This window comes from Rhinolophus sinicus, linkage group LG07 (assembly GCF_036562045.2).
Source record: "Rhinolophus sinicus isolate RSC01 linkage group LG07, ASM3656204v1, whole genome shotgun sequence".
In the NCBI taxonomy this organism is placed as follows: Eukaryota; Metazoa; Chordata; class Mammalia; order Chiroptera; family Rhinolophidae; genus Rhinolophus; species Rhinolophus sinicus.
This window is the reverse complement of record NC_133757.1, coordinates 31,860,218-31,873,992: the sequence shown is the minus strand read 5'-3', so window position 1 is coordinate 31,873,992 and position 13,775 is coordinate 31,860,218. Positions and strand designations below refer to the sequence as shown.

Sequence of the window (13,775 nt, the reverse complement as noted above, 5' to 3'; positions counted from 1 at the left end):
TGTTCACTGTCTGGAAGTGTCCTCTCTGTATTCAGGGATATACGGCTTTGTGTATGAAAGTGGGTCAGGATTCTGAGCTTAGCCACCAAAAAAGTATTAAAAAAAAAAAAGAAGAAGAAGAAAAGGCAAGTTAAGGAAATTAAGGCTAAACCGGTGACAAAATAAACACTATGCTAAGTCAGATAGTTTTCTCTCTGTTCACTCTTGGTATTATTTGCTGCTGGTTTTAAAAGGCAGAATTGTAGAGCTGCTTCCACATTTCCTTGGAGGAAGTTGAGACATGGAGACATCAAATTGGGACCCCCAAATCAAAAGGATTCTGCTCTTGACTGTAAAATTGTGAGGGCATAGGGAGAGTCAGCCTTTATAAACTCCGAGCTGTGAAATGTCAGTTTGGAAAGGGTTCCTGCCCCTCCCAAAATACTCATGGAAGACACTCCATTTTTGCCACATGCCCTCTGGGCACTGTTGGGAACTGCTCAGTTGGTTCCAGGAGCTGCTTGTTAGGTTAGCTGAACCCGTGGGACAGGGTTTGTCCTCTGTGTGTTCATTGTCAACATGTGTTTTAGTAGTAGTAGTAGTAGTAGTAGTAGTAGTAGTAGTAACAGTTGTAGTAGTAACTGTAGTAGTAGTAATAGTAGTTTCACGTGTACAAAACAATGTAATAGTTAGACATTTACACCCTTCACAAAGTAATAAACCCCCTCTCCCAATATACTACCCCTCTGACATTGTACATAGCTGTTACAGTTCCACTGACTCTATTCCCTATGTTGTACTCCACATCCTATGACCATATATATATATAAAATTATAGTTGACATTCATTATTATTCAGCTTCAGTTTCAGGTGTACAGTGCAGTGATCAGGCATCTACACCATCCCTGACGTGGTCTCCCTAATAAGATATGTGCCCATCTGACACCCTATAAAATCTTTACAACATTATTGATTATATTCCCCAAACTGTTTTTCATATCCCCGTGGCAAAATTTCACTTATATATGGAATCTGAAGAATAGAATAAATGAACAAACTAATCAGAAACAATCAGAGATATAGAGGAAAAACTGAGGGTTGCTAGATGGGAGGGGTGTGGGAATGAGGGAGAAGGTGAGGGGATTAGAAAGCAAAATTGTCAACATGTGGTTTTGATACCTCTTCGGTGCCTGGTGTGAGAGGATTAACAGGAAGCAGTCACTACCTTACTCCTCTTGAAAAGGTCATTCAAGAGGAAAATGGCTGTGTCTTTGGAAGCAACCATTTCTTCACTGTAGTGAGGAAAAGACACTAGAGGTAAAGATGAGAAGACAGAAGCTCTAAAGCAAAAAGAGCTCTCAAGAGGTATATGACAGGTTAAATGTGTCACCAGGTTGTAGTTCAGATGTTATCACATCACAGGAATGTAGGCTCTCCTTGGGGTGGAGAGTAGGGAGCAGGTTGAGATTAAATCAGTCATTCCTAATGAATGTTTTCAATTAGTTGTAAGCCTCTCTCAAGTGATGAAGTGGGGCCATGATGAGCCCAGTGGTGGATGAGGAACGTGAGCCTGGGAGGATTTGGTGGATGACTAGCAATGGCTCATGGACCCACAACTCACACCCAGGTTGACTCCAAAGGCTGCCTTTGCACTGTGTGCCCCAGAGCACATCGAGCCTCCACTTTGAAAAGAAAATTTATATTTTATTTGTGCCTGATGTTGAATATTTTCCATCTGCCTTTGGCATTCTCTGGATATCTTGTTTCAGTATATTTCTGAACCTCCAAATTGCAATGTGTATCTTATCTTTAGCACTTGAAGTCATCTTCTACCTGTCTTCCCACCATAGCTGCTGCAGTGTGAGCAACTAGAGAAGTGGGCCCTGCCAGCATCATGCCAGCTCTCCTGTGCTGTTCAAGTTACACGGATTACCTCCTTCCTTGAAGTACCATTTGTTTATAATCATGGCACTTAATTCATTGTCCTTTCCTCCTGTTGGAAATGGAGAACCTACATGAAAATGGATTCAATTTCCTCAGCAGAGACTAAACATTCAACCCTCTTGATCCACTGCTGTCACCACCTCCCTGTACCACCCAAGACACCATTACCTCTCCCCACTGATATCCTGCCTCCTCCCTTCCCCCTCAACAGCACAACCAAAGGTCTCTTTTTAAATTATACCATTTACATCACGCCTTTGCTCAACACCCTAAATGGCTCCCCATTTCACTCCATGTAGAAACCGGAGTCCCAGTGGTGGTCTGGAAGGCCTCCTCACCTTCCCTGCCTCTCTGATTTCTTTTGTCACCACTCTCCTCTCTGCTCATCCTGCTCCAGCCACACCACCCTTCTTGTTTTTTCTCAGACACACAGATGTGTTTCCACTTTAGAGCCTCTGCACTAACTCTTCCCTCATCCTTCACTTCCTTCAAGTCCTTGCTTCATTTTTGGTTTCAAAATGAGACCTATCTTGAAAACTCCCATTTAATACTGTAATCAGCTGCCCAGCCTCCACTGCACAGCTGGTCCCCTTACTTTGCTCTTTTTCTTTTTTTTTAAGAGGATGTACTACCTTCTAATTTACTATGCAGTTTATTTATTTAAAAGTTTATTGTTAATCTATCTTTCCTGACTGGAATGTAAACTCTAAAAGGGTAGGAATCTTTGCCAATTTTATTCATGTTCCACATACCTCGGTGTTCAGTTGATGTTTGTTGAATGAATTTATGATTGAATTAATGAATAGACCTGTTCTAAGAGAATTAAATGAACTACCTATAAGTTCTTGAAGGCTGGTGCATTTGGGGACATATTTTAGCACAGATCTAGAGCCAAATATTTACTAAGCTTCTGTTATATGCCTGGGAATGTGATGGGGAGTATACTCTAGACTTTAAGGGAATAACTTAATTCATTCATTCAATAAATATATGTTGAGCCCTTCTTAAGTACCATGTTTCCCAGAAAATAAGACCTAACCGGAAAATAAGCCCCAGCATGATTTTTCAGGAGGACGTCCCTGAACAGAAGCCCTAATGCATCTTTTGGAGCAAAGCTTTATATAAGACCTGGTCTTATTTTCGAGGAAACATGGTAGCAGGCATTGTTCTAAACTCAGGATAGAAGATAAATAATAACAAATGTACTGGGCCCAGTGGTGCTAGGTCCTCTGATTTATTTTTTAAGAAGCTGAAATCTGAATTTTTGTATGACTCTCCCAATTTTCAAATGTTGATAACTAACTTAATTTTTAAAAAATCTATCATAACAGCCAAATTAACATTTATGACAACCAAATGTTGCCTTTTGAGATGTATCTTCTATGTTTGAGGGATTATGTGTTCCAGATTCCAAAGAAGTCTGAAATTTCTGGATGGATAGCTGGCATGTCACAGTCGGGGCTGGATTTAGGTGAGCTGTGGGAAGAAAGGAGGATATTTGTGCTCCTCCCTGTACCTGGGCCAACGGTGTGGAGGCAGCACAGGCAGAGTGTGAGGCAGGTGGGGTGATGGAGAATGTGTATTTCCTTATCGGTACTGGCAACAGTCTGCCCAGGCTACACTGAATCATCTTTTCTAGGTTAAACTTACTGCGTTTGTCAGGATACGGGTCCAGCTGCCTAAACAAAGACAAGGTATTAGCTAAGATAGCATTTGTCTCTGTCATAGGGATCTGAGTGTAAGCAAACTAGACTGCTCCTCTTCTCTTCTTGCTTTGCCATGGTTCCTCCTTATGACTGAAGAAGGCTCACATGTGTGGCACCATTGCAGCCAGTAGGAAGGGCAGAGGGGTAGGTAGAGAAGGCTGTGTCCTATTCTTTAAAGGGTAGGATCCACAGTACTTCCATTCACACCCCATTGGCCAGAGCTTGGTGACATGGCCACACCTAACTTGAAGAAAGGCTGGAAAATGTAGGCTTTTACCTGGGTGGCTTTGTATCTGCTAAAAATTGTATTTTTATATTAGAAAAAGAGAATGGGTATTGCAGAATATACAGCACTCTGCTGTATTTGCTTTCGTGAGTCTCAGGTTGTATCAGGTAAGGTACCTCTTACTGTCCCCTGTTTTCTAATTATTTTGTCAGATCCTAGTAGCGCAAATGGAAGGTGATACTTGACATTTATTTCTTCCTATTTCAGATTCTTCTGGACCACTGTGTTTCTGGTTAGACTGAAAGAGCATGGTAAGTTTTTGTTTTGTTTTGTATGTTTATTTGTATAGTTTATCAGGAGCAGAGGTTCTCAAATGTTTTGGTCTTAGGACCTCTTTGCACTCTTAAAAATTACTAAGGACAATAAAAAGCTTTGTTTATGTGGGCTATATCTATTTATATTTACCATATTAGGAAACAAAACAGACATTCACAAGAATATTCAAGTAAGAGTCCGTGAACTTGGACCCTTGGAAATCTCCACTATACAATTATGAGAGATTGAGGGTAAAAAAGTAAAGAATGTTGTAGTAATATTATGAAAATAATACTGACCCTCACACACCCTTTAAAAGGATCTCGGGGACCCTGTACCACACTTTGACAGCTACTGATAGAACATAACCTGTTTATGTTAACTTTGGTAATTATTTATGTTGTAACTGATAAATGTGAGGACTAGGGATTAAAAAATAAAGAAATTTAAGACAGGACCATTGCCATTGAGTAGCTAATGGTACCCCCCCAAATAAATAAATAAATAAATAAATAAATAAATAAATAAATAAATAAACTGATCAACCTATAAACTTCTTTCATCTTAGATTTTTTTTTATTAGTTTCAGGTGCACAAAACAATGTAATAGTTAGACATTTATCATTTATATCCCTCACACTGTGTCAACCCCACTCCCCCGTCCACTACCCCTCTGACATAGCACACAGCCATTACATGTCCACTGTCTCTATTCCCAATGCTGTACTCTGCTTCTTGTAACTATATACATTATACATACATATATATATATATATATATATATATATATATATATATATACACACTTATACACATATAAACTTATAGTTGACATTCATTATTGTTCAGCTTCAGCTTCAGGTGTGCAGTGCAGTGATCAGGCATCTACACCATCCCTGAGGTGGTCTCCCTAATGAGACAAGTGTCCATCGGATACCCTACAAAATCTTTACAACATTATTGATCACATTCCTCAAATTAACTTTTGTAACCCCGTGGCAATTTCATCTTAGATTTGAGGGAGTTGGTTTCCATTTCTGAATTATAAATTTACATGTGGGAGTTAATAGTGACTGGCAATTTTGGAATTTAATAAATCCTGATATTTAAGATATATTGAATTAAACATTTCATATATTTAGAAGCTCATTACAGAGAAGTTTGATTTTTGTGCCAACGTACCACTGTGTTTGCCCACCCAGCCCTGAATTTGCCTTTTCATCCCTCCACCTTCTATGGAAATGTAAAGTGCTAGATATTTGCATTTTCAGCCACTGTTGCAGCCAGGCTGCAGGCATGTGACCTTGGCTCTGCCAATCAGACACCTCTATCTCATACTTTGAAATAGAAACTAGTGACATGAAGAAATGTGAGGTAACTCCACCTGGCTCCCAGGGCAGCAGCTGGTGTTGGTGGTGGAAGCTGCAGGCTCCCTTACCCATCAGACCAGTGATGCTGTGTGATTTGGGGTGATGTTCCTGGATGTGTAGTCTCCAAGCCCGTTTTCTCCGTCCTTCTGGAAATTTGTAATATTTCCATTATCCTATGAATTCAGGAGTTGGTGCCTTTGCTTGCAACTCAGAATCGTTCTTGATACCTTCACAAATGCAGTGCCTTTCAAAGTAGTGTTTGGAAACCTCATCTAATGGATTCAGAATCCTTGTGGGTGAGTTCCAGGAGTCTGCATTTTAAACAAGTCCTAGGTTTAAGAACAAATTTAAGAACTGCTGTTCTAATGTTTCCAACTTTTTAAATCGTTCCTTTTAAAGATTTGAGGACCCCCCCAAAATTTTGCAAGACCCTAATCAATGACTAGTATTTCCTTGTTCCTTTTTCTTCCCACCCGCTCCAAACTCCCCAGAAGCCTCTTTGTTCAGTCTCTTTAACTCTTGTAATGTCCATTTTTTTCCCTGCTTTATTTCTTTTCACTGAGAAGTGGTAATTCCCCAAATGGCATTGCCTACATTCAGTGGTGCCAGAATTAATTTGGGTTTTAAACTACACTGTGACTGTGGCTGTCTCTGGGTCATTTTTCTCTTGTGCATTTCTGCAACCTGCAAGCTTAGATCTCCAGGGATCACAGGAGAGAATGAAGGGGAAAGGCTACAACATGCCAAGTAACTTTCCTTGAAGGGTTTTTCGGTCATGGATTCAGGCCAAAAAAATAACATGGAAAGGTTGAATGATCTACTTCTGAGATTTCTAGAATCACAGAACGTTACAACTTGAAAGAATTTAGCCTAACTCCATCATTTCATAAATGAGGAACTGAGGAGAAGACATATGTCCATCATGACATAAGTGATTGATGGAGTATAAAGGCCAACATAATTTTAGAAGTGGGAAGTGGTGATGCAAAGCTTGACCTAAACTAGTGTAAAGAAGAGGCAGACTAACATTTATTGAGTGATTATTTGAACTTGGATATATTCACTTAATATCGCTGAGTCTCAACTGAAAAATAAAGATTCTAATAATAGCTAACATTTATATCATGTTGACTATGTGCTAAAACCTATTCTAAGCACTTTATATGCTAACTCATTTAGTCCTTATCACAACTGCATAACTAGGTACTATTATTGCCCCCATTTTTCAGATAAACAGAAAGGACAGATAACTTACCTGTAGACACACAGCTAACATACTTGTTTTCTATTGTTGATTTACAAATCGCCACCAGCTTCATGGCTTAAGACAACATACATTTATTATCTCACAGTTTTGTGGGTGAGGAGTCTGGGCACAGCATAACTAGGTCCTCCACTCAGTGTCTTCACAAGGTAGCAATGGAGGTGTCGACTAGGGTAAGGGTCTCATCTGAGGCTTGGGGTCCTCTTCCAAGCTCACATGCTTATTGGCAGAATTCATTTCCGTACAATAGCAGAACTCATGTCGTCCAAGTCTTCAAGGCCAGCAGCAGAGTGTCTCCCTCTTTGAAAGGGCTCACCCGATTATTCCAGGCCCATCCAGGATAATCTCCCTTTTCTTAATATTAAAAGGTTAGGGGCCTCAATACATCTCTTTGTCTTTGTCATATGACATACATAATATGGCACGAGAGCAATATCCCATCACCTTTGCTATGTTCTATTGATTTGGAAGCCAGTTACAGGTCTCGTCCACACTCAATGGGAAGGGTGTCCACAAACCCGTGGATACCAAGGGGCAGGAATCACAGAGTCATTTTAGAATTCTACCTCCCATAGCCGGTAGGGCTTAGTTTAAGCCCAGACTGACTCCAGGTTTGAATCCAGGGCCTCAGAGTCCATGCTCTTAACCACTATGATCTTTCTCCCATGGAAGAAAGTAAAACCACTCTATAACTTCGCATAGAATTCTAAGGAAGATAACGTCCAGCAGACTCTGCGTGCAAGGCAATGAGTCCTTCACATCTCCACTTTTAAAGAACTGCTTTAAGAAACCATAGCCACCTGTAGCTTTGTATTTTCAGGAAGTGATTTCCAAGGGTCTCTCTAAAAACTGAGATTATTGAAGTAATTTCAATATGTTCATATTCTTCTGAAGCAGAAATAATCCTGGGGTTTAAGATTTGAGACTGCAATTCTTACAAAATAACCCTAACTCTGCTTTTTGTCTTTGAAACAGATGAAATAATTGAGAAGAAAGAGTGAACACCTTCATTTTGTAGACAGGACAACATGGATCAGCCATTTACTGTGAATTCTCTGGTAGGTGGCAGCAAATGATATTTTACATATGGTCAGAAAACCCAAAAAAGAAGAACAGAAACATACCAAATGTGAAATGAATCACAATTACTACAAGAAGTTTAGCATTTGTTGTTTTTTTCATCCATCTGTGTGGTCCTCTCCTTTGAGGAAGTGACTAATAAAGCCATCTTTGCTGGAATTAAAAATAATTTTTCCCCCAAAAGTGTGAAATGTTAATTTATCTGGTTAGATTTCAGGAGTGTAATCCTTTAGTAGAACACTGGAGAGAAGAACTTTGCATCAGGTACAGGTCCTTCTTTGTGCCTCAGCTTCTTTACAGATAAAAATTGGAGACTTGCCTTGTGTAGTAATGACCGAGGAAACCATTTTATATTTAACACCTAAATGTTGCTTTGGGATCTTGTGTAAGTGTCTGCATACTTGGAACTCTTGTTCTTTTCACTTTTCCCCTTTCAGCCCAACATGGTGCACATTTTCTCTAGCTACATCTTAGAAAAAGTATTGTGCTGGAAAGGAAATAACAGGAGCCTTAGGATCACATGGGCTGATTCTGTGTCCCAGATCAGCCTCCAAGTGTGAATATAGGCACATTATATAATCTCCATGGCCCTGTTTTTGTACTTTGTGCCTTATGACAATTGGAAACAATATTTTTAATGTTCCCAGCCTATCGTGGGGGCTTGATAAATGGAAGCTTTCATTATCACTACTTTCCTCCTGACGACTCTCCCCCACCCTCTCACTGTGGGTAGCCCTGAGAGCAGTATACTGAATACCCTCTACATACAAAGCTTAGCACCAGAACATGAAGAAGTAGAGGGCCTGGTTCTTGCTCTGAAATAGGTTATGACCAATGTCCTCTCTGTGCCAAGAAAGTCCTTCACAGAAGCTCAGTTACTTTGAGAATATGTTTGGAGGGTGGACAATTGTAGGAACTTTTCCATTTTCTGATGTTGTTGGATAATAAAATCTGCTCCATTTCCACCTGTGCAGAGGAAAGAATCATTCCTATGGAGCGTCTTATGTGGTTTTCTAGAACATTATTTAGGAGTAATTAAAATTTTAGTGGACACGTCAATGTAAAAAAGAACACTAAGGCTTTTTCATCTGGAAATTTTGTATTTTCACCCACATGCAAATGAAATTCTTATAATTTGATGAAGAATTTAGGCTATTTCCCAGTTTATCTCTGAAATCAATTTTAAATTTCGGAAGGATAGGACCATTCAGTAAAGGAAAGGTAAATCTTATTTTTATTTTCAGGTAAAAAGATAATCTAATTATAATCATGTTGCTCCCTTTTCTCTTTTTCTCCTTTACTTGGTAAATTTACTGATTACCATCTGTGTTGCCTGAAGTATGCTATTTCCTAGAGAACAGGAATAAATGGAAAATTATTCCTTTCCCTCAAGGAGTTCATAAGGAATGAAAAACACTTGTGCATAAGTAGTTATAATTCAGTGTGGATTGTATAGTAATAATAAATGGGCAAATTACTTTTGTACATACAGGAGCCTGGAAGCCCCCTTTAGAAAATGTCCAATTTCCATAGACTTCCCCCCCGCCCCCAGTCATATTCTGATGTCATTGAAGCATTTATCTGTGGTCGAATAACAATATCTTCATGTAACTCTGTTGAGCTCCATAGGTGAGTGTGATTGGGGAAACATGGATATGTTGCTGTGGTGCCTGAGACTTCTCAGTTGGAAAAGGTGGTGTATACCCAGGCCTGAGACTAAGAGTTCACAGGCTTGGATACCTGCCTTTGCCGTGGGGAAGTTTCCAACAGCGTCTCTGAAAGTAGAAAGCCTTTCCGAGAATTGGAAGAGCAGCATGACAGGGTTTGGTTAGACGGAAGTGTGAGTTAATTTAAGATGAAGTCCCTTAGGAAGGGTCTGAGCATTGGTGTTGGTGCCAGTCACGCCTCTCTGATCACAGCATTCTGGACGAAGTAAACATAGGGTTAAGCTGCAAGGTGTGGTTCAAAATCAAGCGCACCCTTTAGTCCTCAAAACTTGCACCTGGAGAACATGGGAGGCTGATAAGTGTTGTCCCTTCTGTTCTAAACTGAACTAGTTACAGCAGGGATAGCTGGAGACCTTCAGTGTGACGAAGCCCAGGCTCTAAGAGCTTCCTCGGGGAGAAAGAAACAGGGAAGAGGACTTGCCCACATTGCTGCAGGCAAGGTCAAAATACTAACAGAAGGTACCAGAGGCATGATCTGCTCTTCACTTCTTGGGGCCTTGAGAAACGCATTTATGGCTCTCTGGTTATGTATTAAACCTTTTGAAGCAAGAATCATTCCAGGTCTGTTCAGGTTCTATCTGCTATAAAATTACCATCAACGTAGACTAGATGGCATGAGAAAAGCTGCAGATATCTAATTCACCATCCACACCCTGTTCCTGAAGGTTGGTTCAGTAATTCATGGCCTGACTAAAACTATGTCAACCTTGATTTCTTTTTTTAATTTTTCTATCGACCTTAATCAAATGCTCTGCCCACACTGTAGTCAGACTTTCAACCTACGCTGACTGACTGAAGGGGATTTGGGAAGCTGAATTTGCTCTGGGCTAACTCCGTCTTGGAACATCAAAGGATGGTAGAGTTGTCTAAGGCCGTGCTTCTCAAACCATAACATGCCTAAGTGCTTCTGGGAAACTAGGTAAAACTCCAAGCCCACCTGTAGAGATTCTGAGTCTGTCCATCAGAGGCGGGGCCTGATAAGAATTTGCATTTTAGAGACACCCAGGTAGGTGATACTGCTGCTGCTGGTACAGGGTCCACACTTTGAGAAGCACTGGTTTGAAGTAGGGGTCCATAAACTATGGTCTGAGAGTCAAATTCACCTGCTTGGTTTTGTGAATAAAAATTTGGAATACAGCCAGGGTCATTTGGTTACATATTGTTTGTGCCATCAGAGCTGAATGGCTCCCACGGCTACTGTGTGACCTGGCAAAGCCTAAAATTTTGTGCTGTATAGTCTAAACGAAAAAAAAAAAAAAGTGTTGACTTGTTTGCCTTTCTGAAACACTTTTTACTGAATAATTATCTTGAATGTATATGTTCTGTGTTTTTCCAAATGTGTACAGATGCTGTTTTTATTAACAAAATACACATGTATTAGTATCACTTGACTTTTTTTCTTAGTAATAATTATCATTATTTTTCAGTCAGGGACGAATTAGCAGTGTAATTACTATTATGTGGAGGTCTAAGTTTTTTTTATGTTTAAAAAAAAGGGGGGGGGGAGGTGTCCATATGCTTGAAAAGGCTTCTCTAGGGCTTATTGGTAGAGTTTTATTCACTTTGTGAAGATGCAGGTAGGCCCTGGAACTTCTTATTAAACTAGATACATTCTGGAGGAGGGCTGAATCCTTATAGTAACCTCAAATCCAAGCTCTCTCTTAGAGACCCTTCAGAGTAGAATGACATGAGCCTTACCCTGGCAGGAATTCCTCTCTTGGCCTGCTTCACATGGCCCAGGAGGGAAACATCCAGGAAGAAATAAGGGCCAGTGATATGTTACTTAAAATGACTTACAACATTTGCATACTCAGGAACTGCTACCCAACAGAGGTCTTACCCAATAAAAATGTATGCTTACCCTGGAGATGTGTGTGGTTTTGGTGTGTGGATCACATGTGGAAGCAAAACCACCTCGCTTTTATCATGTGAACTCTTAGGAAAAGCTTTCCTGAGGCATTGTTGTCAGGTATTTAGTACAGAAACTACACCCATAATTTTCGTCATATTCATTTCTTCTCCTAATCAGAGATTCATATTTTGCTTTGCAGAAAAAGTTAGCTGCCATGCCTGACCATACGGATGTTTCCCTCAGCCCAGAGGAGCGCGTCCGCGCCCTCAGCAAGCTTGGCTGTAATATCACCATCAGTGAAGATATCACTCCGCGCCGCTACTTCAGATCCGGAGTAGAAATGGAGAGGATGGCCTCAGTGTATCTGGAAGAAGGAAACTTGGAAAATGCCTTTGTTCTTTATAATAAATTTATAACGTAAGTCTTGTGTTTTGGAGGTCTCTGAAATGAGAGAATTGGGAAAATAATTTACGTGATATCTTGATGAGGCAGTTTGGGTGCCAGGAATGTTTTCATGTTTACATCAATTTTACAATCTCCAAAAACATTCAATGTGTAGGGTTTAAAATTACTGAGTAAATGTCCTCAAAGGCATCTCCACACTCTCTGAGGCTGAGGAATGGGAAGAATGTCAGGGATGCGATGAGCACTGGGATGTAAGATACCCTCTCAAAAGGCCAACATGCTCACTTGCATGTTCCTGTCTTTAATACTCTGCAAATAAAATGTCTTGTTTCATGCCATTCCTCCCCCACAGGAAGATAAGCTTTATGAGAGCAGGAACCATATTGCAGCTCCATCTCCAGCACCGGGAACATGCCATGAATGTTTTAAACATTTGGTTTGATGGGTTTGAGACTAGGGGGTAAGTTGGCAATCACAGACAGGATCTGAGTCAGGGATAGAGTGAAGCAGCCAGTTTCACATTGTAGTTTTGTGTTGTTTTTTTTTAAAATTTATTTAGCTGTGTAATAATACTGTGTATAAAATAGCTTCCAAAATGTTGCGTGAAGATGGCTACCTCAAAACAACCATGTGAAAATATACTTCCCACGAGATAGATATGGTTAGTAACATATCCTACTTTAAGCGTTAACAGAAAAGGGATTTAGATTTTCCTTACCAATTTGCCAACTTACTGGTTGGGAAGATCTGTTACCAATAATTATTTATTCTAAGGTGAAACTTTTATTTTTAGTTTAGTTGAAAATCACGTGTTGATTAATTTCACTAGTTCAGTTGGGGACTTAACCTGAGAACATTGGAGAAGCTGATGTTTGGCAACATTTGGCATACCTAGGAAAATCACTCTTTTCTAGAAAGTTAAGCAATAAATATGAAATTTGAGGTTATCAATTGTCATTGATAGCACATGTTTTCCAAAAATTTTAATTTCTGAACTGTTGTAAGTTAGTTACCAATCGATATGTTTCTTCTTCACCTTCTGCTCAAGTTTTGCATAGTCTTCTGGAATTGTTAGGTGTAGTAAAGGTTAAAGGCCACTATACTCTGAGTTACTGAGAAATCAGAATATTTAATTCTCATCTGTCATTAACCATGTGATAATTTGTAATTCACTTATCTTCCTTGGGCCTCAATTCCTTGTCTACAAATGAAAGACTTATGGGTGAATATCTCTGAGGTCTCTTCAACTAAATGTTAGTGACTTTAATCCTTAGGCAACCAACAATTCGTGTAGCCTCTTTAAGTCTTAATTTTCTCATTTGAGAAATGAGAGTTATGGTACCATTCCAGTGTATCCTATAGGTGAGATGATAACGCATGTGTGATTTGTAAACAACAGAGTGCCAGTAATTATAAGGTATCACATATGAGTTGATCAACACTACTATTTACAGCCCATCGTGATCTATCAAAGAAGGGCTATTCATTTATTTATCAAATATTTATTAAGCATTCATTATGACCTGGACACTATTCTGCAGGCTGGGGAGACATGAATAAGAAAAAGTTATGGAAGCATTATCTTATGGAAGCAGTATCTTCACTTTACCCGGATGTGACACACCTGACTTGCTCTAGGGATTTCCCTTTATTTCTGCTTCCCTTGTTCTTCAAAACGATGATGAAAAATAAGTCCTAATTAGCACCACCTAGGAATTCTGGCTGTCATTTCTCTTAGTTATGAATTTTCAGTTAAGAGCTTTTGACATATACACTGTGGCACTACAGATTCATCAGTGGTCTTTTGAATCTTTTTCAATGGTGAGAAGGGATTACATCGATCTTTCCAAACTCATATTTTTACCCGATCCTCTGTGTTGCCCGCTGCACACTTAAGTAAGAAGGA

The 13,775-nt window shown here is 39.7% G+C and overlaps 1 protein-coding gene across 3 annotated transcripts in view; it reads left to right on the top strand.

The window, feature by feature from the left end:
* Window positions 1-13,775, top strand: part of STAMBPL1 (STAM binding protein like 1) — a 44,444-nt gene that overhangs the window by 15,811 nt on the left and 14,858 nt on the right. For all 3 annotated transcript variants that reach the window (XM_019738936.2, XM_019738942.2, XM_019738963.2), the window contains exons 2-4: window positions 4,124-4,167; window positions 7,781-7,863; window positions 11,664-11,881. In XM_019738936.2, the coding sequence (XP_019594495.1) occupies window positions 7,834-7,863; window positions 11,664-11,881 (248 nt within the window). In that variant the 5' untranslated portion in view covers window positions 4,124-4,167; window positions 7,781-7,833. The remainder of the gene's footprint in view (window positions 1-4,123; window positions 4,168-7,780; window positions 7,864-11,663; window positions 11,882-13,775) is intronic.